The sequence below is a fragment of the Astatotilapia calliptera genome, chromosome 7, assembly GCF_900246225.1.
Source record: "Astatotilapia calliptera chromosome 7, fAstCal1.2, whole genome shotgun sequence".
NCBI classification, from domain to species: domain Eukaryota; kingdom Metazoa; phylum Chordata; class Actinopteri; order Cichliformes; family Cichlidae; genus Astatotilapia; species Astatotilapia calliptera.
The window spans coordinates 13,014,467-13,041,739 of record NC_039308.1 but is presented as its reverse complement, the minus strand read 5'-3'; the positions used below and the strand labels follow the sequence as shown (position 1 = coordinate 13,041,739).

Below are 27,273 nucleotides of genomic sequence, written 5' to 3'. Positions count from 1 at the left end.
AAAGAGATTAAAAGGCAGTTATATTTTAAAATTAAGATGAATTTGTTTCTAGCACAAAAGCAGAAATAAACAAGAAAGAAATGTCAAATTCTTATTTTAGAGGATGTGAAATTCTAGACCGATAACAATCTGTGGATCTGTATCTAAAGAGCCGAGCTCCATTATAGTGATTCATATCTACTTTTTTTTGCTTTTTGGTTCTGCTATTTGTCAATGATGAATCAAGATCAAAGTAATAAATGAAAGGGAATCTGGTCCCAACAATATTTCCATCTGTAAGGTGGACAGTAAACTCTGCCAAACACAGAAAACATCCAAAGCTACATTCAAGAAATCATTTATACTTCAAATGGAGCTAAAATAGAAATGTCATACAGGTATACATCTGTCAAAATACTGACCTGGTGTTAACGGCATCCTTATAAAAGAAGTGGAGGATGCACAACAACAGATAAAGCTTGTTATGTAAAACCACAGCTCTTTGTGTGCTGATGATTACAGTGTTACAGTGTGACTATGACGGGAACACCAGGGGCCAGATGTGCTACTGGTCTACATCGGCACCAAGCTAAAAGACGCCGGCAGGTTTTCTTTGTGGCTGGCTTTATGTTTATGTATTAGACAGATTTTTCAGTTCAGAGTGCAAAGAAGAAAAAAATCGACAGATTTAAGAGAAAAACTAAAAAAAATTGTGGCTTTTGCTTCAGTCAAAAAGCATCGCTTTACTTTTCAAGGTTCAGCTGATCTTCTGGGATCAATAACTCATTAGAACAACAACAACATCTTTTTTCCAGCATGTTCATGTTTTTCCAGTCATGCTCTGACCTGGACTAACAACACAGGGACCGTCTGCAAAGTGTAATGCCGAAACGTATAATACATAGATATCCCGTTAATCAAACCATATGTAAAAACGAGCTTCTATTGTTATCAATAATTGGCAATTTTTACAAGGGAAATTACTAAATGACTTTCAGTTAAGAGAACATTTAATATCATTTCCTTATAAGCTTTTTTATTTTTATTTTTTAACTATTTGCAGCAATGGAGCACCCAGAATCTACATGTTGGTGACATAAATGAGAACAAAGTTATTGCTGATATGAACGTCTTTTTTCAGTGTTGAACTTTATGATCCCAGTGCTGTCTGTACAGGTCAGAGGATGACTTTTAAATGCATGGAGTTGGTTTGGTATGCTTGAAAAAAGGCATACCGAACATATTTGTATGGCTTATTAGTCCCAGGAGTTCACATATCTGAATTTCTTCTAACTTAACCTGGAAACGTGTAACGACAGATTCCCTTTTCCGAGTTTTATTCTCGTAAATTTGTACTTTTTTTTCTCCTCGTACATTTGACACTTTTTTCTAAAAAAAATGAACCATCGTGACCCTAATACGCCTTTTAAGTTAATACGCCTTTTAAGTTCAGGCATTTTTGAGTTGAATTTGTCATTTTATTGAACCTATTTGAGTCTTGTCTTTGTCCTGAATATGAGCAGCCTCACGCAGCATGCAGGAGTGAAACAGAGTCATGAGCACATTTACAGTTACAGTAAATTCGACAGACAGATGGTTTGGGGTTGGCCTTACTCTGGTCCTGCCTGAGACCATTATCCCAAGAACAGCTGTCCCAAACTCCAAGATCCCACGCAGACTTCATCGAGTTCTAACAGAAGAGTTCGTCTTTGTCTCAAAACATATAGATTCTCCTTCAACTGTTTTAGAGTGAAAACCTACACTTGCTGGATTACTTGCTTCCTCGTCCGCTCTGCATGTTTTTGACCCACTCGTTTACACTGCCCTCAGGAGACTGCAATGGTTGAACTGGTGGTTAGATTTGCACATTATGAGCATTATCAGCACATTCTTGCATTAGTATCATCACATCGAGTAAATCTGGCCCCAGGTCTGTTATTCTCACACATATTTAGAGCTGAAAAGCAGCAAATCTACAAGTTTGCGTTTGTCTTTGATGACCGGCCGAGTTGTCTCATCCTGTGTGAGGTGCAGGTAAACAGGGATTTTACACATTTGTAAGTTAACTGGATTATTTTCTAACAGCCCTCAGAGTATTTGGGGGCACTTTGTACTGCAATCAGGTGCTTTCACAGTTCTAAAGCCCTAAAACAGATGCTGGACGTTCAAATTGATTCCGATAAACTGCGTGGGTGATTACACAAAACCTCATCTCAAAGTCAAAGTTTGGCGATTTTGTAAATATGAATGTTAATACCACTCTCGTATGCACTCAGTCCAACTATTCCTTTAAAAAGATGTACAGTACAAATGCTTGTTGTGTAGTAAAATGTAAACGCTCAGACTGAAGGTTTACCATCACTGTGAGCAAAATTCGTGTCCTCAAACAAACCCGTCACAGCAAGCTACAGTACGACTCGGACGTGATGAGAGGTCAGAGGTTGTATCCTCGCCCAGAGAGCCACAGCAATGACATAAAAAAAAAAAGATTAGTGGTCCATCTTTACAAACAGCGTACATGAGTAAGAAAAAAATCCTCTAATATATATTAAAAAAAGAAAAATCGAGGGTTTTTGTTCAAATTGCACCAAGAAATCTCCAGGTGACTTAACCCTGGCTTGCCTGCTTAACTTGGTTTCACTTTGTTTAAACTCTTTGTGTTAAAAAAACAAAACAAAAAGGTGGGGGGGTTTAAAAGATTCCTTCGATGAACCGCATTAGTTTTCCCAGTCAGTGCAGGGAAGACCTTCATCCTCTGACTCTGACTCAGGAGAGGCCTCCTTGATTCTCCTCAGAGCCTCGTGAATGCTGCGGGTCAGAGCGTCGGCCGAGTGGGGGAAGCTTTTGGGATGACGCTGCTGCTCCGGTCTGGTCCGTACCTTCCTAAGCCGGACGCCCTGTCGGATTTGAGCCAGGATATTGTTGCTGTCGTCATCCGGATCCGGGCCCAAGACCCGCAGCTCAGCCTTCCTCAGGTGGAAACTGCCCCGCTTGAGTGATGCCAGCACCTCATCCATGGGAGAGCTCGCTGAGAACACAGGGCAGAGACAATTAGCCTCACAGTGTTTAGAGGCTTGGTTCGCCGTTTAGCACACAGCCAAACAACCTACTGCTGACACACAATTTAGCTCCAACCTCTGTTTAAATACACCATTTCCTGTGACTGATAAAATGCTTAAATTACCTCATTTAAAAGTAGGTACCGAATGAGTGTTATGTGCCTTACATTAAACATTTGTAGTATTAACCAACCATGAAGGTCTCTACTGCAATGAAAAGTTCCCTGCCCACCTCTCCTCCACTGCGACGAGTCCAGAGAAGCCGTCTTCCGCAGCTTTTTCCTCGCCGTTAACAGCTGGCTGCTGTCAAAGAATCGAGGGGAAAATGGAGCCAGCGGGAGCGAGGTGGAGTCAGACTCGCCTTTCTGGTGTTGAAGCGTGACGGCTGTGAGGTTCTTCTGCTGGTCGTCCTCTGAGGTGGGAAGTGGTGGAGGAGGCGGAGGAGGAGGCGGTGGAGGCGGGGGAGGGGGACCCAGTGAAAAGTTTGACGGCGTGGCTGAGAGTGGGGGCAGCGATAGGAAGGGAGGCGAGGGATCGAGGCCTTGGAGGTCGACCGCAGGTAAAGAGACGCTGTCGCAGCCGTACGCGTCCGGCGGGAGAGGAGCAGAGAGTTCTGGGAGATCTGAGATGCAGTCGGTCTGAACGCCGGCAGCCTGGGTGCTGGGCTGCTGCCCAGCACGCCTCCGACTGTGAGTCTGACTCAGGCGCAGGCGGCCTGACTTTAGAGTCACCTGGCCTGGATACCTCTGTGTGGGGAAGCAGCAAGAAAGAAAGTAAAGCTGAAGGACTGAGTGCAGTTTACGCAACATTACACACATGATTTTGCTTTAACCTCCTAGGACCTGGCGTACACATATGTGGACATCACAATTTGGGTTATTTAGACCAAAATACTACATTTTGCTCTACAAGTGCCTGATATCCACTTACGAGGACATTATACTGCCACTGTTTTATTGAAATTTGAAACAAATATCCTCATATGTGGCTCTCACTTTTCTTAGAAACAAAAATCAGGTTCTTTGTTTTTACATCCATCGGGTCCCAATCAGCCCAAATATCAAAGAGAAATTAAAAATGCATGCTGTGGAAGAGTTCGGGTCTTAGGAGGTTAATGTATCAAGACTATGTAGATGTCACTACAAGAACATAAAACACTGTGGACAAACACAAAATCATCTTTTAACTAAAAAAACGAAAAGTTACTAATCATTGGTGTTTGAGGAGGATTCAGTGAAGGTTCCTCCTCAGATGACGTGTGTGTTTATGTTAAGTCCTCACCTGCTTGAGGCTGCGAAGCCTGTCAAGTGTCCTCTGCCTCTCCTGACTCACTCTGGCGTTTCGCTTAGCTTCATCATCTTCATCTCCCTTTTCACAGAAACAGCAAATGAGATGAATGTGTTGTAGCAGGGTGAGGAACAATTGCTGCTTTCACTGCTTTGGTATCGATATTTGAAATTTGTCTCGCAGCAAGCTCTAAATCAAAAAAGTTCGATCATTGCCACAGAATATTTGCCATGTCTGTGAGCATCAAAGTGGACTCCCTGTTTTCTTTCTGGTGCTATAAAAATAAAACTGCATTGAATTAACTGGTAATATCATCTCTTCATTTACTGACAGAGTAGAACAGTGAATATATAAATCCTATCCCTTGCAGCCACAGATAGAAGTTTCTTACCTGCTGCAGCTCCTGCAGGGATTTGCTGTCAGTATGGCTACCTTGGCGCTGTTGTATCTTCTGCTTGTGATTGATGATACAGATTTCCTATTTGAAGAAGAACAGAACACAAACATAATGTTATTATAGACAGACCTGTCAAACTGATCCTTAACCCACAGGAGATAAAGCACACGACCGTATCTTTATCCATCGGTAATTCACCTTCTTATTTTTGAGGTAGACTTTCTTGGCAGTGATGCGGCCCCTGCGGGCCTCGAGCTGCCGGGTCCTCTGCTGCAGGGTGCAGAGTTCTTCTTCTCTGAGGGGTGACGGTGGGGTCGTGGGGTCTTCTACACCCTTCATGGCATCAGGACTCTCAAAGGTATCGTAGTACACCACCTCATCCTGTCGCTCTGGCAGAAAATCAGAAGACATTGAAGATTCAAATGCTGCTTGTGCAGCTTATACAGCTCGTAACAATGGCTCGAGGATTTGATCTCTGACTGACTATGAGTAGAAGAAAAAGTGGTACTGGTGATAAAGTCAAAGCAGGACAGCTGTGGTGCCACGGGATAAGCAAAGGACTTAACTGGAGGATGAGGTTGGAAACCAATGAGAAGCCAAAACATTTTGTTTTATACTTGAAAACCACATTTTTCAGCACATGTAAGCATCAGTCATGAGTCTGACACACTGAGCTATAACAGAAAAAGAGAAAGAAAAATAACAACCTGAACCATACCATCTAAAGAGATGCTCACCTGTCATCTGCCTGCGCAGACTCTGCAGCTGGGCAGTGAGCAGCAGCTCCTCGCAGCGCAGCACCTCGGCCTGAATGTCATACAGCTGCAGCTGTAACTCATAGTACAGCGCCTCCAGCTGGTCCAGGCGAAGCATGGCATCCTCCCCACCCTGTAGACTCTGCATCTACAACAACAACCACAGAGACTATTTCAAAGGCCAAAGGGCACCGTCCACAGGATTTTCCAAAAGCTCTACCTGAGTGACTGTGCATTTATATTTCACATTAACAGATCCGGTGGAAGCTGAGCCAGTGTTTGTGTCTTCTCTAAGTGCTATGCTACAACACACTGACCAGGTACATTTTTAGTTTTAGTGTATTTTCAAATGCACAGCAAACATTTGACCTGACAGTCATTCCCAGTGAGTCATTTCCACTCCTGCAGACCAGGAAGTTGTTCCCTCCATTACAGGATGCCACAGCCATGAGCTCATTTTTCCAACACGGCTATTATCTCGAGTTCTTCTCTTCTGTTAACTTCACTATATCCATGTCCTCTTATTGTGGCTTCTTAAAAACAAACCTGACTGGACTGAGCACCACCTTTTCAGAACACACCCAGATACACTTCAGAATTTTGACACCGATCTTGGTCCACATGTGTGATTTGTTTTTGGGGGGTTTTTCAGCAGCATCAGCATGTTATGTTTTACCTCCTCCTTCAAGCCATGTTTCCTCTGTTCCAGGCAGATCTCTTTGGCCCTCATGAGCTGCAGAGTTTCTTTGGAAACGGCAAACTGCAGCCGCTCCATGCGTTCAACCGCCGCTGTCCACGCTGACTTCCCAAACTTTCTCTGGTCAGCTCGCATCCTCTCATATAGAGCTATAACGCATACAGTAAAGAAGTAAGTGAAAAGGGCTAGAGCTGCAGAGATTAGTCAGCTAGTTATCTGGCAAATGATTAGACATTTAAACAGCAGTTTAATGACCATAATTGTGGTTAATAGTTTTGAATCATTTGGAGCAAAAAGAACATGTGAGAAAATGGTTTGGCCTAAACGCTATAGTTTATTTCTGGAGTGTTAAATGCCTAAAATGGACAAACCAGCAGTGCTTTGACTTGAAATCCGAAGTAAATAAAGCCCATTTGAGGAAAAACACATTTTTATTCCAATTCATAGCAGAGAAGGTTTGAGGATTAAAATGTGTCACGAGTCAGGGTGGAGTGTATGTTAATGACTTTGGTATGCCAGAGGTTGGAGATGAGAACAGAGCCAGAATGTTTTATTCTCACATGATCTCTAAGCGCTCTCTTATGAAGTAAACATACTTTTATAAAGGTTCAAAGGTCACCACAAAAACAACGTCACACATTGTTTTCTGAAGAGAGAAACTAGCCTCCTGTGTGTGTTTACCTTTCTGAGACCGAGTTGTGGTTTCAAAGAACTTGACAGTCAGGTCTTGAATGGAAAGCACTGCGGCGTGAGCCTTCTTCTGCCACTCCTCGTCCTCTTTTCTCAGGCTCTCCACACGACGAGGGCCGAGTCGCTCAGTCTCCAGAGAAATCTGGCAGGAGTTAAGGCAGCTTGTTAGAACAGCTTAAATGTACAGTACTTAGATCAGGTATCATCAGTGAGGTAACAAGAGTTTGTATAGGAAGATTTTGCAACACATGTTGGTATTTATGTCTTGGTCTTACTGTTCTTTAATAATGTTTTTTTTAGTCTATCTTTGTTTACATTTTGGCAAACAGGCTCCAATTAAATGATGCCAAACTAGCAGCTGTCGGTTCCTGTTTATGTATGTTTATGTATACTGGATTACTTTGAAACTGTAGAAAACTAAAAATATGTGTAAAGCACATTTCAGAGTTAGATGGAGATTCCCAGGCAGTTTTATGACCATCGTAGACTGTATATAAAAGATGGACGCAGCTTCCTGGTCTGAAACTTAAAGCAGACGAGGAAGCTCCTATTAGGCCACAGTTTTTTTTCCTGATGATTTTATGGACTTGATAATTGAATTTCAAGCAAGAAGCAACATTCTTGTGCCAAAAACTTCAGCTCTAACCGCAATTTGAGCCAATCCCTCTAGACTCACACGTCACAAAACCCAACTTCAGAGCATCAGAGCATTAGAAGGCATGTTCACACTCACACACACACACACACACACACACACACACACACACACACACACACACACACACACACACACACACACACACACACACACACACACACACACACACACACACACACACACACGTTTGTGTATATATAAATATAAAAGAGATCAATTTTTCAATCCCAGCTGGGCTAACTTGGCCCAAAGAGAAATCCATTGCCTTAACTGCCTCTTTGAGCTCCCTTTTGTTTGAAGAACACTGGCATGCACCTGTTCTGATCATTGTATGCCCCGCCTTCCTTTCTCCAAATGCCACTTCACCTCTGCCAGTTTGAAAACCACCACCAAAGACCATCTATAGCATTCTGAAATACCAGGAAGTCACAGCAGATGGTGATAACAAAAAGGAAATGGCTTAGGCGCGTCTGTGCACGCTTATACAGTGACACTGACCCAGTATACTTGTGAACAATAAATAAAACGATACATGCACAGAGGTCCTTTTTTTTTCCTCCTGCCATGTGAAAAAAAGAGTAAGAAAAAGAAAAGCGGTGTCACGTGGAGTTGTGTTCTGGGTGTTGAGGGAGAAATACAAGCCCCTCTAAGAGAGGGCAGGGAACAAAATGTACACACAATATAAGCTAAACTCCTTGCGAGGGCCTCCTGTGCATGCAGTCGTATTTCAATATCTTGATGCAAAACAGATGTGCGTAGGTGCTCAAAAATAAACAAGACTATAATAATCCCAATCAAAGCCCAAAGGCTTTGATTTATGTTAACCAGCATACTCTGTGCTTTTATTCTTGTACAAGTGAGGCACAAGAACAGGGAGTGGTTCGGGGGTGAAACCGGGAGCAAGCGGGGGAGGAGAGTCTACATCAAAAGAAAAGAAAAAGTCTGGCAGGAACAAATCTTAGAAAGTATATTATTTATTCACCTAAAAATTACAACAACATGAGGAAACAAGAGCAAGGTTGCCTTTTAGCAGGTCGATCCCACCTGGTGATGATGGACAGACATTCACCAGCCTCCTTTCCTTTACCTCTTTGCATGCCATCACTGACTTTGTCCCTGCTGACCTCGGCAGCAAATCAAACTGAAGAAAACATCTCTGCATAAAGTTGGCTCTTGATCATCAGTCTGTTAGACTGGTTTTATGCAAAGCTGAAACGCATCCAGACAACTGACAAAATGCATCACCTGCTCTACAAGTAAAGCAGGCCAAAGCCCGTTGAAATGTAACACAAACACTAGCATTTGGGGAATTTCCTGAAATGTGCATTGTTTGAATATACTTTGTGTCTGATCAAAGTCTCAGTAAGTTATGGAAATAAAAGAAGTGCGGTGCAAACAAGTGATGATTCACACCTGTAAAGTTGCTCGGAAAAGGTGACACATTCCTATGACTAATATACATTTGGACTGTGAGCCAAACGTAGTAAAGGAGTTTTACATTTTAGTTACATGTCAGCTTTGAAATGCTTTCTGCATGTTTGGCTGTCTGAAAAACAGGCCAAGTAGCCACACAAATAAAATTAGCATCCTTTTTCCCCCAGCCTGCTCCCTTCTAGCATGCCATCACTCACTTCCTGCATACAGTTTAAAAATACAAAAAACAATGGTGGTGGGGGTTGGGGGGGAGTTACATCTGTTAACACCTCTGGTCATGGTGTCATACAGTGATATGTCAGCCCTACTTAAAACAGAGGTGTGACGCCATTTCCCACGCTAAAGTGCTGGGATTACAGGACGGATGCTGTCATGGTCGCCCTTATCTCATTTGATTAAAATAGCATGACTGTGGTAGATACGAGGCAGTCTTCATCAAACAATTATTTATAATTATTTGAAAAACCTGCAGTTCCTTCAAAGAACCAATTTTAAACCGTATCGTGAGGCATTTTGTTACTAGCATCCTGTCGCAAAAACACAGGAGTGTGTGTATTAAAAAAAAAAAAAAAAAAAAAAAAAGACAACACAGTTAACCAGGGATAAAATATAATTTTTTGGACCAGGAAGGTGATTCTCAATCAGATATTAGCTGAAAACTTGACATGTGCAGCATGTCTTTCACATCTACAGGAAATGAACAGTATCTGAAAGTCACGTCCTGCAAAGAACTGACACAGGCCTGGGACGTGCATCTGGCCTAACAGTTGATCAAGCAACTGTTTCCCGAAGCCTTATCAGAGATACTCTCAGTGGGAGGGTGGCCGCCAGGAATCAATCTTAAGGATGGGAAACAGGCCAAACTGCACAAGAACTGGATTGAAAATCAGTGCCAACATGTTTTATGAATTACTGGATCAAAATTTTACATCTTTAGTCATCAGTATGTATTGAGGAGGTAAAAACAGAAGTACAACAGTGAGTGTCTACAGTCATCTGTAAAACATGGTGGTGTCTTGGTCATGGTTTGGAGCTGCTGAGAAAGAAGTCCTTCAATATATGATTTATTTAATTAACTTTGAACTTAAACATTTAGACCACAAAGAAAAAATGAGGACTTCTATAACTAGTAAAAAAAACAATTAGATTAATTGCCTAATCAGCTAATTTATGTGCATAGAAATGTTTTCTCTTAGCCCCTTTCCACTATTACCTACTCGGCTTGGCTCGGAAAACCCTATACACTGTATAGGGTTTTCCATTAGATGGTATCAACAGACAGGCTTCCACACATTGGCGAGTCACTGACTTCACTCCATGAGTCATGAGAGCGACTACGTCACAAAACCCGACATTTTTGAAAATGGCTACACAAAAAAAAAAAAAAACCAACAACACCGCGGTCCCCAAGTTTGACGAAAAGCTGTACACCGAGCAGCAGGTATACCATCGCGTCGACGTCCTCCATTGTAGGGTTGTGTGTGTTGCATGCAAATGGCATCACAGGACTTTCAAGAGCATTGGTGTAATGACCCCAGGCACATTAGGTGACATTCATATGTAATGAAAGCCACCAAAACCGAGCCAAGTCGAGTCCCTTCGAGTCGAGTTGAGTAGGTACTAGTGGAAAATGGCTTTTTGAGTCACAGGAAATTAAAACAAAGCTGCCTCGGTGACACACTGAAGTAATGACAAAAGAAGTCGAGGAAATAAATGTTTTTCAGTGATGCAGGGCGGTGGAGAGGTGGAGCATAGATAAAAGAGCAGAAGAACTTAGCAGAGGTGAATCTAGTGTAGCATGTTGACAACTGTTGCCATGTTAGAATGAATACAATGTGAAACTGTAACTGGAGCTCACCATGGCACAAAACCATCTCTGCCATGCCACAGTGAAACCACATTTTTAATTCATGGCTGCCCTCTGACCTCCTGAGCAACAGGACACCCACGCTGGACTGCTCCGACATGCTACGGACAATGCACCGTTCACCAAAATGCCTGATGAGAGAACATTCATTCAATTTTCCATCAGCTTTTCGCTGTTTCTGGTAAGCTCAGATGTCTCCAGTTGAGAGCGTGAAACCCTTTAGCTGAAAATTCACAGCTGAGCAGTAACAATGGTCAAATTAATGATTAAACACATATATTCATACATCTCAGCTCCTAGTTTGTCAGCAATATTCACTGCTTTCTGACATTTTACAGGCTAAACCATTTTAAAGTTAATTTAGGAAAAATAATGATCTCCAAGAAGATTAACCTAACTTTTAAGTACCAAAAAATATATCATGCGAGTATTAAATAATTTTTTTCCAATTCTCTCTAATGTGTAATACCTCTACCTGACAAGATTACACCTTACTTAGATTACTTTCAGACAGTCATTTCCGCTTATGTGATTCCATCTGATTATGTTAGCTTCGTATATGAATGGCAGTCTGGTCACTTTTCAGTAAAGGTTAAACATGCATCACTTTAAACTTTCAATACATCCTGAGTCTGAATGCACGTAGTCACATTAACAGCATGCACAGAGCTCTCCTCTATCTTCAGTTGATTAGCTCACAAGGGGACAATTTTTTTTTTTTAGAGAAATCATCATCATGTCAGGGGCAAAAAAGAAAGGAAAATAAACTGTTAGACTGTTTATTAAATATCCGGCTACTTCAACATTTGCAAACATATAAACAGAGTGAAAAAGATGGTTTGCTTGCTTTTAGTTGCCACATCCACTCACAGGCCTCTATTCTAACTATCACAGATTTAAGACGTTATCAAATAAAGCTTTACAATTTCAATAAGGAGAACAGAGTCTGGCTAATGAAACTCTTTCTGTTCTTTGGAATCTCATGTACAGAACATTATATACTGCAAGTACTATGCATGGTTACATTACTGTTGCAGGAACGCTTACATGAAGCCATAAAAGTGACATGTCTGAATAACAGGACGTCACCATTTAACAGACTGATGAAACCAGCATTGTTGTTTATTTAAAAGGGCTCCGCTGTAACATTGCAGCATGTAGGTCCTTGAAGCACTTTGGTCTTTTCACAATAACCTCATACATGCCATGTGTATTACTGCATTCACACTTGCAGATGAGGTCAGAACAGGTTATAATACTAGCACCCGTCTGCCTTTTTCCTCCTCATCTTTACGACAACAAGCAGGATGCAAACTGCATGTAAGTGACAATCTCCTATGTGCTGATTCCCTCTTACACCTCTTCCCCTTTCTTCACAAAGGAGAGAATCTCCACAAACCCCTGACTCATCAGTTTGAAAAAAGCCCGCTCCCTTTAGTCTGTGTCAAGGTTTCATTTGCATACAGCTTTGTTTTCAGCCGTTGGATCGCCCTGAAGGGAGCAGGTGGTACAGCTGGAAAAACTTGGGCACATGAAGCACATGGAGAAAATAAAAAAGGTTTGAGGTAAAAGTTGAAATAGTTGCATTCATTAGACACTACATTAAAGTTCAGGTTTAACATCATACCACACACAGACTACCAAACAAATGCTGAAGGATTTGTTTTCAGCAATGTAGCAGATCTATAAAACCTGAGGAATTAAAAGAAAGTAACAGAAAGTCCGACTCTCAGACTCTCGCTGATTGTAAAACACCTGAAAAATCTTGGGGTAAAAAAAAAAAAAAAAAAGGAAGAAGAAGAAGAAGAACAAGAAGAAGAACAAGAAGAACAAGAAGAGAGAAATGTAATCTTAGGAAAACATTTTGATGTTTACCTGTTTTTATTTATCTATTTTATTCACAATCACAAATTCTCTATTTCATATTTCAACAGTTAAAGCAATATTATAAACATTACTATGTAGTATATAAAAATGCTGTCATGGGCTAAGCTTGCCACATGCTGGACTACATTTCCCATAATGCAATTCATAAGCTCTTTAATTCAACAAAACGCCATGCTTTTACAGCCCCACCTACCCACCCACAGCACAACAGTTTGTATTGCAGCATTGTAGTAATCTACACAAAAATGTACAAAATGTCAGTGAAGGCTTCACACTTTGCACAGTTCATCAGAAACACATTGCTTATTTCTACTGATTTTTTTTTCCACAGCATAAACCAGACTGCTAATCTTAAAACATAAGACTGCCAACACAGCTTAAAGGATTAGTTAATCTGCATTAATGGGTTACACAACTTATAAGCAAAAAATATTCACTGGTCATGGCCGGTTGTGTCAAATGTAAAATATTCACAATTTTTACTATTTTCTACCTTTTTTTCCTTGGTGCTTTGCACTCTCTTGCTCAAAAGCAAGATACAAAAAATATAAATAACTAATTGGCTATAGCAAAATACCAGAAGCTTTGAAAGATAAAATACTTCTCTTAAATTTGAAAAAAGAAATCTGTAGATTTACTGATTCAGAAATATTTTTCTTATTGTCAATAAATAAAAAAGACCAACAATCAATGACGTGTTAGCCCTCCTCTAAAAACAGGTTGCGAAAAGAAAGATTTTTAGTAACACTAACTTTACACTTTATTTACAGGAAACTATTTTAGGTTATAGATAAATCCATAAAGCCTTTGGTAGCTGGACATTTATAACAACAAACTACAGTTTATATTTGACTCAGTTCCACTAAGTGCAACACTGATGTGTTTTTAATATATCTGACAACAGTGGAGCTTTGCGTACAGCGAGTAGAAAAATGTACTAACACTTAAAATTTAGATTTCTTTTTTCCTTTTTTCCTAACTATTGCAAATATTTAGACTTCTCCTTAAAAAAAAGTGCAAAGGGGAAAACAGTGAAATATCTCACTTAACATCAGCATCTGCCCAAGAACCATCATAACACACACACAGAAATCCCACCCAAGACACACACACACACACACACACACACACACACACACACACACAGGCACTTGTGTTGTTAGTGACAAGATGCCGTATAAGCATGCTGTGAAAGGCATGTTGACAATGTAAAATACTCACAGCCCAACTGTGGGTGAAAGACTGAGACAGTCTATGAAAGAGAACAAAAGACAGGTAGAGAGATAGTAATAGGGACTGTATGGGACATTATTTCTATTGTCCATTAAATTAATGTCCATGAAACGAAATGTGCTTATCAGTGTAGACTGACTCTGTTTAGAAATTAATGGCAATTATTTACAAACATTCACCAATCTGTCTGACAGTGTTTGCAATCAGTCTGAGCTAGACCACAACTATTTGGATACAGGATGACTCCCAAGAGACAACCCAGGCAGTCGCCTTGTGATCAAAAGTCAGGGATGCTGCATGACCAGTCTGTGGGCAATCAGGTGATCACCCTGACCACTTGCAATTTGTGGCTGAATGTAAAGAAATTCAATCACAGCAACCTGACCTAGTTGCAAGACAGTTGTTGTCCTATTTTTACTCTAGCTAACTTCTAGTCTGATTGTCTTGGTTGAAAATATGAACTATCATATTAGTGAGAAATCAGCTGACTTATCCAATTTTCTATTGAATTTCAATGTTATGTATATCACTTCTTATCCGCTGAGCTTTTGGACAAGTGTACGAGAAGCAGCTAGAACTCTGACCTACTGACTGAGCAGGCATGTGCCTCCTCCTCTCCATGAAGTCTGTGAGACAGTAGGGATTAGTCTGTGGATTTACTTCCCTTTCCAAGCCTAATGAAGAAAAGCAACAAAGACAGAGCAGAGAAAGAGAGTGGGAAACAGAAGGCTGTGCTGAGGCTGCAGAATTACTGAGTGGTTTAGTGACTGCTGCAATAATACTTATGCTGGTTAAGCTGCTCTGCGCTGGGGGAAAGCCTCTCTGCTGATCCTCTGACCTCCACAGCCCCCAGTAGCAAATGCATAGCGCAGAGCGGCTACTACCCAACCATCAATACCACTGCACCCAGCCTAAACACCTAACACTGCTGGTCAATGCACTTGGCTTAGAAGTGTAGGCTCATCATGCAGCGGTTCAGGGATCGTTTTCCAGCACTAATCAAACCATAGCAACAGCACTTTAACTGCTAACATGCACCACTGTAGAGCACGCCGACCAGTTAGTCGGCAATAGCTAGTGCTAAACCTACTTAAATCAAGCCCCTCAAACAGATGGTATTTGTATCAGTGTGCCTGTGTGTATTACCTTAATCTGCTGTCGGCGCAACATTGCCAGTTCCCTCATGTCCCTGAAGGGCTGAAGCAGGTAGTGATAGAGCTGAGTTGTGGCTTCCAGCAGCTCTCCATACGCTTCGTCCTCCTCCGGGTACACCTGCAGCAGCTCCACCATGCTGTCCATCGCTTTGTGTTTATCCAGCACCTGGAGGTAAAATGTGCATTGAACAGTATAGTCAGACAAACAGTCCACACAGTGAAAAATACTGCACTGGAGTAAAAGGTTGCTGATGCGAGAAATCTCTTTAATAAATTCCACAATAATAACCCAAAAGACTAAACATTTCAGGCTTTACAAAGCCCTAGTGGTTGCCAGTAAAGACCAAAATCTAGACTAAAAGTGCCACAAATAATAGTTTTATAGTTTTTACAGGCTTGTTAACCACTTATTACTGTACTCTGTAGCTTTTAGCTGGGTGTAAATACAGGGAGTGCAGAATTATTAGGCAAATGAGTATTTTGTCCACATCATCCTCTTCATGCATGTTGTCTTACTCCAAGCTGTATAGGCTCGAAAGCCTACTACCAATTAAGCATATTAGGTGATGTGCATCTCTGTAATGAGAAGGGGTGTGGTCTAATGACATCAACACCCTATATCAGGTGTGCATAATTATTAGGCAACGTCCTTTCCTTTGGCAAAATGGGTCAAAAGAAGGACTTGACAGGCTCAGAAAAGTCAAAAATAGTGAGATATCTTGCAGAGGGATGCAGCAGTCTCAAAGTTGCAAAGCTTCTGAAGCGTGATCATCGAACAATCAAGCGTTTCATTCAAAATAGTCAACAGGGTCGCAAGAAGCGTGTGGAAAAACCAAGGCGCAAAATAACTGCCCATGAACTGAGAAAAGTCAAGCGTGCAGCTGCCAAGATAACACTTGCCACCAGTTTGGCCATATTTCAGAGCTGCAGCATCACTGGAGTGCCCAAAAGCACAAGGTGTGCAATACTCAGAGACATGGCCAAGGTAAGAAAGGCTGAAAGACGACCACCACTGAACAAGACACACAAGCTGAAACGTCAAGACTGGGCCAAGAAATATCTCGAGACTGGTTTTTCTAAGGTTTTATGGACTGATGAAATGATAGTGAATCTTGATGGGCCAGATGGATGGGCCCGTGGCTGGATTGGTAAAGGGCAGAGAGCTCCAGTCCGACTCAGATGCCAGCAAGGTTGAGGTGGAGTACTGGTTTGGGCTGGTATCATCAAAGATGAGCTTGTGGGGCCTTTTCGGGTTGAGGATGGAGTCAAGCTCAACTCCCAGTCCTACTGCCAGTTTCTGGAAGACACCTTCTTCAAGCAGTGGTACAGGAAGAAGGCTGCATCCTTCAAGAAAAACATGATTTTCATGCAGGACAATGCTCCATCACACGCGTCCAAGTACTCCACAGCGTGGCTGGCAAGAAAGGGTATAAAAGAAGAAAAACTAATGACATGGCCTCCTTGTTCACCTGATCTGAACCCCATTGAGAACCTGTGGTCCATCATCAAATGTGAGATTTACAAGGAGGGAAAACAGTACACCTCTCTGAACAGTGTCTGGGAGGCTGTGGTTGCTGCTGCAAGCAATGTTGATGGTGAACAGATCAAAACACTGACAGAATCCATGGATGGCAGGCTTTTGAGTGTCCTTGCAAAGAAAGGTGGCTATATTGGTCGCTGATTTGTTTTTGTTTTGTTTTTGAATGTCAGAAATGTATATTTGTGAATGTGGAGATGTTATATTGGTGTCACTGGTAAAAATAAATAATTGAAATGGGTATATATTTGTTTTTTGTTAAGTTGCCTAATAATTATGCACAGTAATAGTCACCTGCGCACACAGATATCCTCCTAAAATAGCTAAAACTAAAAACAAACTAAAAACTACTTCCAAAAACATTCAGCTTTGATATTAATGAGTTTTTTGGGTTCATTGAGAACATGGTTGTTGTTCAATAATAATATTATTCCTCAAAAATACAACTTGCCTAATAATTCTGCACTCCCTGTATAGTTAAATCAATAGTTAGTCAATCAGCAACAGATTTAATGATTAAATAGTGACTTAAATCTTTTTTTTTCTTTTTTTTTTTAAGTAAAATTCTCTAAGTTGACTGGTTTCAGTTAAGGTGAATATTTGCTGGTTTCCTGATAGTAAAGTGAGTCTTTGGGGCCTTTAGCTCTATTACAGATCACCCAAAATACCTGAGAAAGTATCGGGCAGATATATTAGTAATGACACTGTTAGTCGTCCCTAATTTTCAGCAAGCATCACTCAAACCTGAGTGCATGGTGTATTTGTATTTGTTAAAGCTCTTAAGCTGTTTATCAGGTGCATGTTAGTGGGTGAAAAGAGCACCAGGACAGTGTATGAAAAATATCACCAGTGGGTTTTTTTTTTTTAATGACTGGATATGTGACCTATAAAATCAGCATGTGTATTAAATGGAGCAGGAGAAACCTGGTTATTCACATATCTATTTACATAGTAGATTTCTGATATTCTGTGTGCACCCATGTGTTGACTTCTCACCATCACAACCACTATCTTATTCACCCACAGAGACAGATCGGAACCAAGGATAAGAAGTTAATTATCCACTGTGTCCTGGTCCCGATTAGTACTACAAGTAACACAGGCACGTTTCTGAAAAGCAGAATGTGTACGTGTCTGCATGTTAGTCTGCTCAATAAAATACACAAAGATACCATGATTTCATATAACTAACATACTTGGAAAATATACCAACACACCTATTTGTCAGTCTACTTGTCCTGCAACTGGTGCATTGAGGACATTGGAAAGTTGTGTGAGCTCAGAAATATGTGCATGTTAGAAAAATTTGAACATTATCATTAAAAGCTTTAAATTGATTGTAATTTAATGCCAATGACATGCATCTTTTCATAATTAGGCATGTCATTTTGACTCTTTATAGATATTTTGGTCTAAGTAGTTTGAGTACTGAATTATTACTCAACTACAGTCCTGTGACAAAGTCTCAAATGACCCTAATTTCTGTATATTTTGCTAGGAGAATGGGAAATTGTTGCAAACATACATGGAAATACACTACAGAAGCAAATCGGAAAATCAAGATTGTATGACCATCTTTATTCAACATAGACTGAACTCGCTTATGCAAGCCTTCAGGTAATGTCTTCAAGAAATAGTTCTCTAGGCTTCTTGAAGGACATCCAAATCTCTTCTTTGGACCTTGACTGCCTTTTGTTGTGTTCAGAGCTGTGCAGCCAGTCAGACACTTTCCAGATAGTACTGCATGGTTTGATCAAAATATGGCACTTTACAATACTGATAAAAACCTGCTGCCACTGATTTTCAGTTCTTATGCAATTTCGCTTATCTCAGCCTTTCCTTCTAATTTACCTTAAGAAGGGCTTCTTGACAGTCACAACTGAGACCATTTCTGATATTCCGTTTCTGATATTCCGTTCACCAAGTTTCCAGCTAATAGCTCTTTGGGAATCATTGTTTTCTATATTCTATACCTATACTGGGAACAAATTCTGTGTTTTTGTGATAGTGTACTTGTAACAACAGTTTAAAATTGGCTCTTTGCTAGGTTATCTGTCATTTGTAGATAGGCTTTTTTGTCTGAAGGACAAGGATAAATGTAAAGTGGCTTAATAAACCAACACAAAAGAAAAACACTTCTCTGAAGTGGTCAAGTGCAAGGGCTGGACTGGAAAGAAGTGACAAAGCAGACAATGTCCAAGGAAAAACTTTGAAAGACCTTCAAAAAAAACTGGTAAAACTTTGTTCCAAAATACTTAACCTTCCTCTTGCATTAGGGTCGGCAGTGGCCCGTTTTTAGGTTTTAAATGCATAAAAGTGGATATTAAATTTGTTTATTTCAACAAGACATTAGACTTTGTCAGGAATCTCCATTTAAACAAAACAAAACAAAAAACTGAATTTAACTAAATTATAAAAAGTTCTGGTGAAAATGATGACCTTTGTGTGTTGGGGTTGGTTTCGACACAGTTATAATATAAGACTATAAAACTAAACAGTTTTATGATTTCGGTTTTAGTGCTAAAACTGAAATCATAAACACACTCTGAGCTCTCCCACATTATCAGAGAGAGAGAGAGAGTACACATCTCCAGTTTGTAGCATACAAAAATAAGAAGATTTACAATAAGCCAAACTCTTGATCGTATCTTTGCTAAAGATGAGAGGACACAAAAAGCATAGCAATATAATTGACCATCTTTCTGAGGACAATAGATTATCAACCAGAGGACAAAGATACATCTGATGATGTCGTCACATGTGCTAGAGCTGCTCTCACTTCTGCTGAAACATACAAATCCAGAAGTGTTGACATATCTCCATCCATCCATCCATCTTCATCCGCTTTATCGGGGGCCGGGTCGCAGGGGCAGCAGCCTAAGCAGAGAAGCCCAGAACTCCCTCTCCCCAGCCACCTCCTCCAGCTTATCCGGGGGAACACCAAGGCGTTCCCAGGCCAGCCGAGAGATATAATCTCTCCAGCGTGTCCTGGGTCTGCCCCGGGGCCTCCTCCCGGTGGGACATGCCCGGAACACCAACCCCAGGAGGCATCCTTGTCAGATGCCCAAACCACCTCAGCTGGCTCCTTTCAATGTGGAGCAGCAGCGGCTCTACTCTGAACCCCTCCCGGATGGCCAAACTTCTAACCCTATCTCTAAGGGAGAGGCCAGCCACCCTTCGGAGGAAGCTCATTTCCGCCTCTTGTATCCGCGAGTTCGTTCTTTCGGTCACTACCCACAGCTCGTGGCCATAGGTGAGGGTAGGGACGTAGATCGACCGGTAAATTGAGAGCTTTGCTTTTACACTCAGCTCCCTCTTCACCACGATGGACCGGTGTAGCGTCCGCATCACTGCAGCCGCCGCACCAATCCGTCTGTCGATCTCCGGCTCCCTTCTCCCATCACTCGCGAACAAGACCCCGAGATACTTGAACTCCTCCACTTGGGGCAGGAACTTGTCCTGACCTGGAGTGGGCACTCCACCCTTTTCCGGCTGAGAACCATGGCCTCAGATTTGGAGGTGCTGATCCTCATTCCCGCTGCTTCACACTCGGCTGTGAACCGTTCCAGTGCGAGCTGGAGGCCATCACCCGATGAAGCCAACAGAACCACATCATCCGCGAAAAGCAGTTGTTGTTGACAAAAGCAGTTGTTGACATATCTTTTTAGTCCAATAACTCCTGGCTTACATGGTAGGGTAATTGCTACACATGTCATCAAAGTGACGCCTGGGATTACCTGGTTTGCTGTGACAAGAATAAGTGACATCAAGACACGTTTTGATCCGTTTATGCCATTGTCATTTTTTGAAGGAAAAAAAAGTCCATGGCAACATTTGGAATGGCATTGATGAGAATACCTGGATGCCTATAATGGTGTTCTTCTTGCTGGTGTGTACAGATCCAGTAATGAGAACACTGATAGTCTTAGGGACACATCAACAGGCAGAACTATTTTCCAGACTACAATGTCACTTCAGACCTTCGGAATAATATCAAGAGTCCTCAGACTTTACAACACCGATACTAGAGCAACATCTGACAAGCTTGTTCCCATTAGGAACGGATGCAGGTCTTTCCACTGACTGATGTTCAACCCTGAGGTGACAGTAGATGAACATTTTGCCCCTTCCCATGACAAATGCACCTTCTGGCAATACATGCCCAGTAAGTCAGGTAATATGACATTTTGTGATGTGATGCAAAAACTAGCTATGCATAGAACTGTGGAAGATGCGGAAAAGGAAAACCAGTGAGTGGCATCCCTGAGAAAATTCAGGGAAAACATCTAATCTTTGATACGATAACTGGACTGCAGGGGTCACAATGTGACAAATTCTTTACCATCTATGATACTGGACAAGAACTATCTGCCACAGATAAAAACAATACAGGTATAAAAGCTACTTTTGGCTGCTCCTTTATTCACCAGGGGTTGCCATAGTAGGTAGCTCCCATGTTTGATTTGGCAGATGTTTATACCAAATGCCCTTTCTGACACAACCCCCAAGAGGTTTGTGTTTCCCTTTGAAACAAAAAAAAAGGTATAGGTATGATTACAACTAAGAGAGCCATTGAAAAGAAAAAAGAAATCCCTCTATAACATGTAATGTCAGTCATAAATTACACTACTTCATCACTGTAGTCACTAAAATAGTGTTCTCAGTTAAGGTTTATTGATTCTGGAGCTGCACAATTACACTGCAAGTTAGAAGAAAACAAAAAGAAACAAAAAAAACAAAAAACAAAACAAAACAAAAAAAAAAAAACATTGTTGGTTTTAATTTGTTGACTTAAAATTTAAACACATCCTAAGAAGCTTTTGCACAGCTGACATTCAGACTTCAAAACACATGGCGGGGGATCCTATTACTATGCGTGCTGGTTCACCGTCAGGGCATACTGGGACACTCGGTGGAACTGGGTCATTATTAACATTAGTAACTCCACCCTTGTTTCCCTTCTGTCCGGCATATGTGATGTGAAAAAGGTCTATACTGTGGCTTATTCCATGACAACGTTAACCTTTGATTTTTTTTTTTTTTTTTTTACTAGAAACTATTGCCAAGTTAATTCTGTTATGTGTAGAAAAGGGCTAATGTTGCGACACTGGAGTCACTTGCTGCACCAAATTTGGGTCTAATTCTGATTCATGATTACAGTCAGGTCCAAACAAAAGCCCTTTCAAAGCGCAAAGAAAAAAAATCCTAGTAATCATGTGTAAGTGCAGGCACACTAGTCTGCGTGGTCAGGAATGATGCCATAAAATACATTGTTTAAGTGCAGTACAAGATAAATTGGCCTCTACTGTTGCTGATTCATACCATATGTCCAAGCGTCCACAGACACTTCATTGTTCCAGAGAAAATAACCATTAAAACAACTATTGTTCACAGGAAATACAATTCACCTCCCAGCTCTCAGAAGCCAGCAGCTTCAGTTCACACAGCATAATACTTCTCCTTCACGTCTGCCTCAGATAATATTGAAATGTACCACCACACCAATCGTCATCCAAAGTAGTGAATAAAGTGATCTCGCTCTGCAGAAACAGATAGATATGAATAGAGACTCCTATATTAACTGTGGGCTGAGTTTCCACAGCCCTCCACAGTGGGTACTGGGGTAGACACTACACGATTCAGCTCCAACACTGCTCCTACTGTTTACTTTAGCTCTGCGTAGCCCTGGAAACCAGTGCCCAGCCGTACACCCCCTGCAGCCACTGCTAGCCAGGAAAGCCCCTGAGCTAAATGAGCCGACTCTAATTCAGACTGGAGAATTTTAGAATAAATCGCTAAAGCTGGACTTGCACATTTTTCTTTTACAATTCCCATTTTTATAATGCAACAATTTCACTTCCTGCAGTGATGTCATTTTAATGGTCTGATATATTTGTTGGGAACAGTATAAGGCAAAGAGCTGCTGCTCTTGCCCTCCAAAGCCAACTGTATTACTTGTCTTAATTAGTTTTTGGGCAATTACCAATTAATCAATAAGTTAATGAACAGAAAAATACATGGGCTGCTGTTTTAATAACTGATTTTTCATCATTCATCATCACATTACAATCCTAGAATTAGGATTACAATACATTACAATCCTAGTATTGTAATGCTTATTTTTACCACAAGTGACATTATATTGATGATGAACTGAATGTTGTCAGGTGTGGGGTGTATAGGTGTGTTAAGCTTTTCTTTTTCTTTTTTTTTCTTTTTTAAACTGGGACCAGTAAAACAGTATACTGTGCAAGCTTTTTGGCCTGCTGCTGGCCTGTTTGGTGACTGACAGAAAAAAAGAAAAAGCAGGTGAACTGACAGATCTTAAGATTACTTGAGCTAACAGCTGCAACCCCGTTGCTTTCTAGTAGACATGCCTGTAGCATGCAGGGGTAAGTCTAAAGCTTATTTTATTGTACGGCACATGTGTCCTTAATTGTCTATAGTGAGCCTACCAAGAGGTGTTGTCAACCTACACAATCATGCTCCTGTGCAGTCCTCCAAAAACCCAACAGCATGTAGCTCAGGTGTCCTTACTGAGAGATATCTATTTCACTTCAGCTCTTTGTGTGTTATAACTTTACTCGTCTCCACAGCTGACTGAAGGGTCAAAAACATCAAAAGCTGAAGCAGCCCACAGACTGATTGTACCACATATTTTGGGGACTGCTTCCATCTGGCAACAGCCACTCTCTGCAGGTAGACGGGCTGTTCGTAGCTTCCTACAGCCTGCCAACACACCACCAATGGAAAGCCATGTTCACTCCATAAAAAAGGGGAACAACATTTACCCTACTGCATTTACTTTTAAGTTACTGTTACCATGTTTTTTGCAGATACAGTTTTATAATATGAAATATAAATCTACTAATAAATTATGCTACATTCTTGTAGATTATGCTACCAGTATAACGTAATTACACATTTATAATGTAATTAAATGGGACTTTTTTGTGGGGGAAATAAATGGACTGGTATTCATATAACTACTACTCAAGTTGACCACTCAAAGCACTTTCTACTACAAGTCTCACTCACCCTATCACACACATTGATACAACGCTATTATCTATGCCACTAAGTGCTTTGTCTAACACACGCACGCCACAATAAAAGCATGAACTACTGCTCCTGTGGGGAAAATAAATTATACTGAAAACTGCACAAATGAACTGGACTATTTGTTTGAACATCAGTCTGATATTGCCTAGTGTGATGTTGAGCATTTAGAATCCCCACGCACCGCATCCAAAAGCTCATCATTTAAGAACAATCCTATTAACTTTAATTTAAACTGTACTCAACTGCTGCGATCATAGTTTTTTGTTTTTTGACAAATTTAAAAGCTAACAATTATTATTTCACATTGTAAGACAAAATTACTGTAACCCCTGCTTGGTCCATTTTATTGTGTACCCAGACATCAAACACACAGCTGAAGGCACCATCCAGGATTTCAGGCATTGCTCTCTTTTAAGTGCCTCTTATTATTACTCTGACTAGTTTACATATCATTTGCTTATGCCTTATTAGTGTTCTGCTCTTACTCTTGTTATTCTATATCAGCCTGACAATAAGAGTATATTGTGTGTAGGTTTGCTTGTCTGCTATGGATAAATATGCATGTTTTAAAGCAGTTTGCAAATGAATAAACATAAAACCTATGTTAAGCCTTGCTGTTAAACAGAAGGCCTTCCAATGTGAAATGAGTACATAATAATTACAGGGACATTCCTGGTAATATGCACTAGAGTATAGCTGCAGTATACCAGCTCTGTCATCAGGACTTACTCTTGCTGCTGCTACATCTGCTCAGTCTTGCTGAAGCAGTTTCCCTTCTGCCTTTTAATTGAGATGTGAGGCAGGAAGAGAACGCCCTGACTGAGCAGAGACTGGATTTTAAAGCTCATTTGAAACTGAATGCTGTTCAGGAGTCGTCAATCAACAGACCTCAGGCCTAAATCTTTCAGGCAACTTGATTGGTTCTGGCTTTCTCAACACAAAAGTTTCATGTAGTGATAGATGAAAATAGTAATGCCACCTGTAATCAACAGAGGTAATGTCAACTGGTTAAACACAACGTTTAAGATGCATTTTTAATATCAATAATTTGCATATTGTAACTATTATTTTACTTATTTTTGAGGAGTTGCTCTGACAAAAAATTGTCAGAAAAGTACAGCTTCAGCTCTATGTGTTCCCATTTTTAGCTCCAACAAGACAATACCAGCAGGCAAAACAGCAATTGTTGTGAACGTATCAGTTTATGTACAACTAAAAAGATGTGAGTGACACAAAATATAAAATACCCCTATACATAAGTGTGAATGAAGTAAACTGCTCCGTTCAGTAACTGTACAGCAGACTAACAACACAGCTGTGCCTGAGGCAAACATGCAGACACACCATAACAAAAACTGTGGGCGTACACAAAACATGCAGAAGCCATGTTAACCTTCAACATACAAAGGTCAAGAGGTCGCCCAGCAAAGAAGAGAAACTTGATTATTGTACACATTTAGGCCTGAATTTCAAACCACCCAGAGGAGTAGTTTAACTGTCAAAAAAAATTACAATGGTTGTACAGATTTAAACGTCACAGAGAGAACGATTACAAAAGATGCTGCTTTTTCATATATATCACAACAATAATATATGTGATACATATATTTGCATTTATTCAAATGACAAGCATGTTGATTGCTGGATTCCTTCTTGACTGTTTTCTCAGACTACCAATCGCTACATAGACATTGGCAACTTGGGCATACAGGACTACACACATGAAACAAGCAACTAATCCCTTTTTCATTACTCTTTATTGTTTTGCTATATTTATTTGTACAAATGAAAAACTTTACATCAGTACTTTTGTCTTTGCCTCACAATATATTATAATCTAAACCTGACTTATAAAACTCTACTACTTTCACTGTTATAATTAGAGTATCATCTATAAACAACAGTCTAATTTCGATTGCACAATCTACTGATATTTTTGCTTTAATGGAAGAAATTGTCATATTTTTGTCATTTTGGTGACTACATATGGCTACATGGTTTATTTTGTCAAATATAACAGTTTACAATTCAGGAAATACTAATTTTTTAAGTATCTGAGAGGCCAGAGAAAATTTAAAGGTTTCATCTAGTCATGTTCAAATTGATCAAAACATACTGGAAGTGGGTCAATACACCTTTTTCCAAAAATAAACAAGTAAAACCTTTGAAATTATTTGATATATGGAGCTATAATTTCACAGCCTTATATATGTGCAAATTTTAAACCATAACATTTCCAGGCAAATCAGAGGTGCTTGAGCAGAAAATGTTCTGATCTGAGATAGAATGACTCTTATATGATACCTGTGGCTTAGATTTTATAGTAAACACTATAGCGTGATTTTTTTTTACGTCTGCTTTCACTTTAATCTCTCTGCGCTACAATTGTAGTTAACCTCCCATCACTTTTTGTTCCCTTCACATCCTTGTCATCGCAGAACAAGAAAAAAAATGTTAAATTTTAACTATTAACTTGCAATATGTCAGGTCCCCTGGCAATAAGCTGGATTTCGTATGGCATCAGACCACAGATAAGGAAAAACTGGGAAAGTGTCAAAGTACAATTATTAAGAGCAGTGATTTTCAGTCTGAAGCTTTTCCAGACAAACCAAACAATCAGGACAGGCTATTCAGTGTTTATGCCAAATCAGAAAAAATGACATAAACTGGCATTTTAAAGGGCTCTACGTAATGCAGTCAAGTCATTTATTTACTATACAGGTAAAAAACCTAAAAATATTGTTTTATGTGATGAAAATTATCATTCTTGGCAAGGATTAAAAAGTAAAATTTTCTCTGTTTCTGTTGCTTGGATAGAGCAACGTAATTAGTGGAGTACGGAAGCACATTACTATAAGATCACCATATCTTTATGGTAAAAAACTGTAAATTTTACTTGAGGTAAAATGACATGCCCTCCTTTTCTCCCAATATCATCATGCAATTAAACCAACTACAGCCCTGAAAGTGTTGGAACCAGGTCAGCATACTTAAAGTCAAAGTTCATCATGACTGAACCTGGAAACTTGGGAACAAGTACAATCCAATAAAACAGAGTAAATATTACATCTGTTGTTGACACTATAGTGTTCCAACGTGAGGCTGCAGCTTATGATTTGAGCTAGATTATATTTTATTGTTATGTATTAGTAACTGAGTTCTTCCACATGAGTGTGTTGGATAAAATAACAAATAACACTAATTACACATCAAAGGAAGAGTCATCTTTGCTGCTACTAAGAGCTGCCCCATCTTTCACTTAGTTCCATTATCGATTAATCTAACAACTGTTTCCCCGACTAGATTTTAAACACCTGATGAGAGCTGTATGTAATGACTGCTGCTCTTTTTATAAAAACAAGTTCAAACAAAACTCATTCCTGTTTCCTCTGAAGATGTGCCCTGTCACATATGAATCACTAAAGTAATTAAGTATTCCTTGCTCCTTGATAACCAGCTGTTTACTGGTTTGGTGCATCAGTCAGTTAAAACACTCTGGAGGTTAACATTTTTTTCCTGAGGCTACAATTATGATCATAACTTACACCTTTAGAGTATCTGGCACTTCACCTTGCTT

At 40.3% G+C, this 27,273-nt stretch overlaps 1 protein-coding gene across 1 annotated transcript in view; it reads right to left on the bottom strand.

Annotated features, from left to right (window-relative positions):
- Positions 1-33: 33 nt before the first annotated feature.
- jmy (junction mediating and regulatory protein, p53 cofactor) overlaps positions 34-27,273 on the bottom strand; it is a 29,159-nt gene continuing 1,919 nt past the window's right edge. The window contains exons 2-10 of the mRNA XM_026173164.1: positions 15,090-15,263; positions 6,856-7,006; positions 6,154-6,323; positions 5,460-5,625; positions 4,921-5,111; positions 4,717-4,803; positions 4,320-4,406; positions 3,271-3,784; positions 34-3,007 (exon numbers count right to left, since the gene is read on the bottom strand). Of these exons, the coding sequence (XP_026028949.1) occupies positions 2,697-3,007; positions 3,271-3,784; positions 4,320-4,406; positions 4,717-4,803; positions 4,921-5,111; positions 5,460-5,625; positions 6,154-6,323; positions 6,856-7,006; positions 15,090-15,263 (1,851 nt within the window). The 3' untranslated portion in view covers positions 34-2,696. The remainder of the gene's footprint in view (positions 3,008-3,270; positions 3,785-4,319; positions 4,407-4,716; positions 4,804-4,920; positions 5,112-5,459; positions 5,626-6,153; positions 6,324-6,855; positions 7,007-15,089; positions 15,264-27,273) is intronic.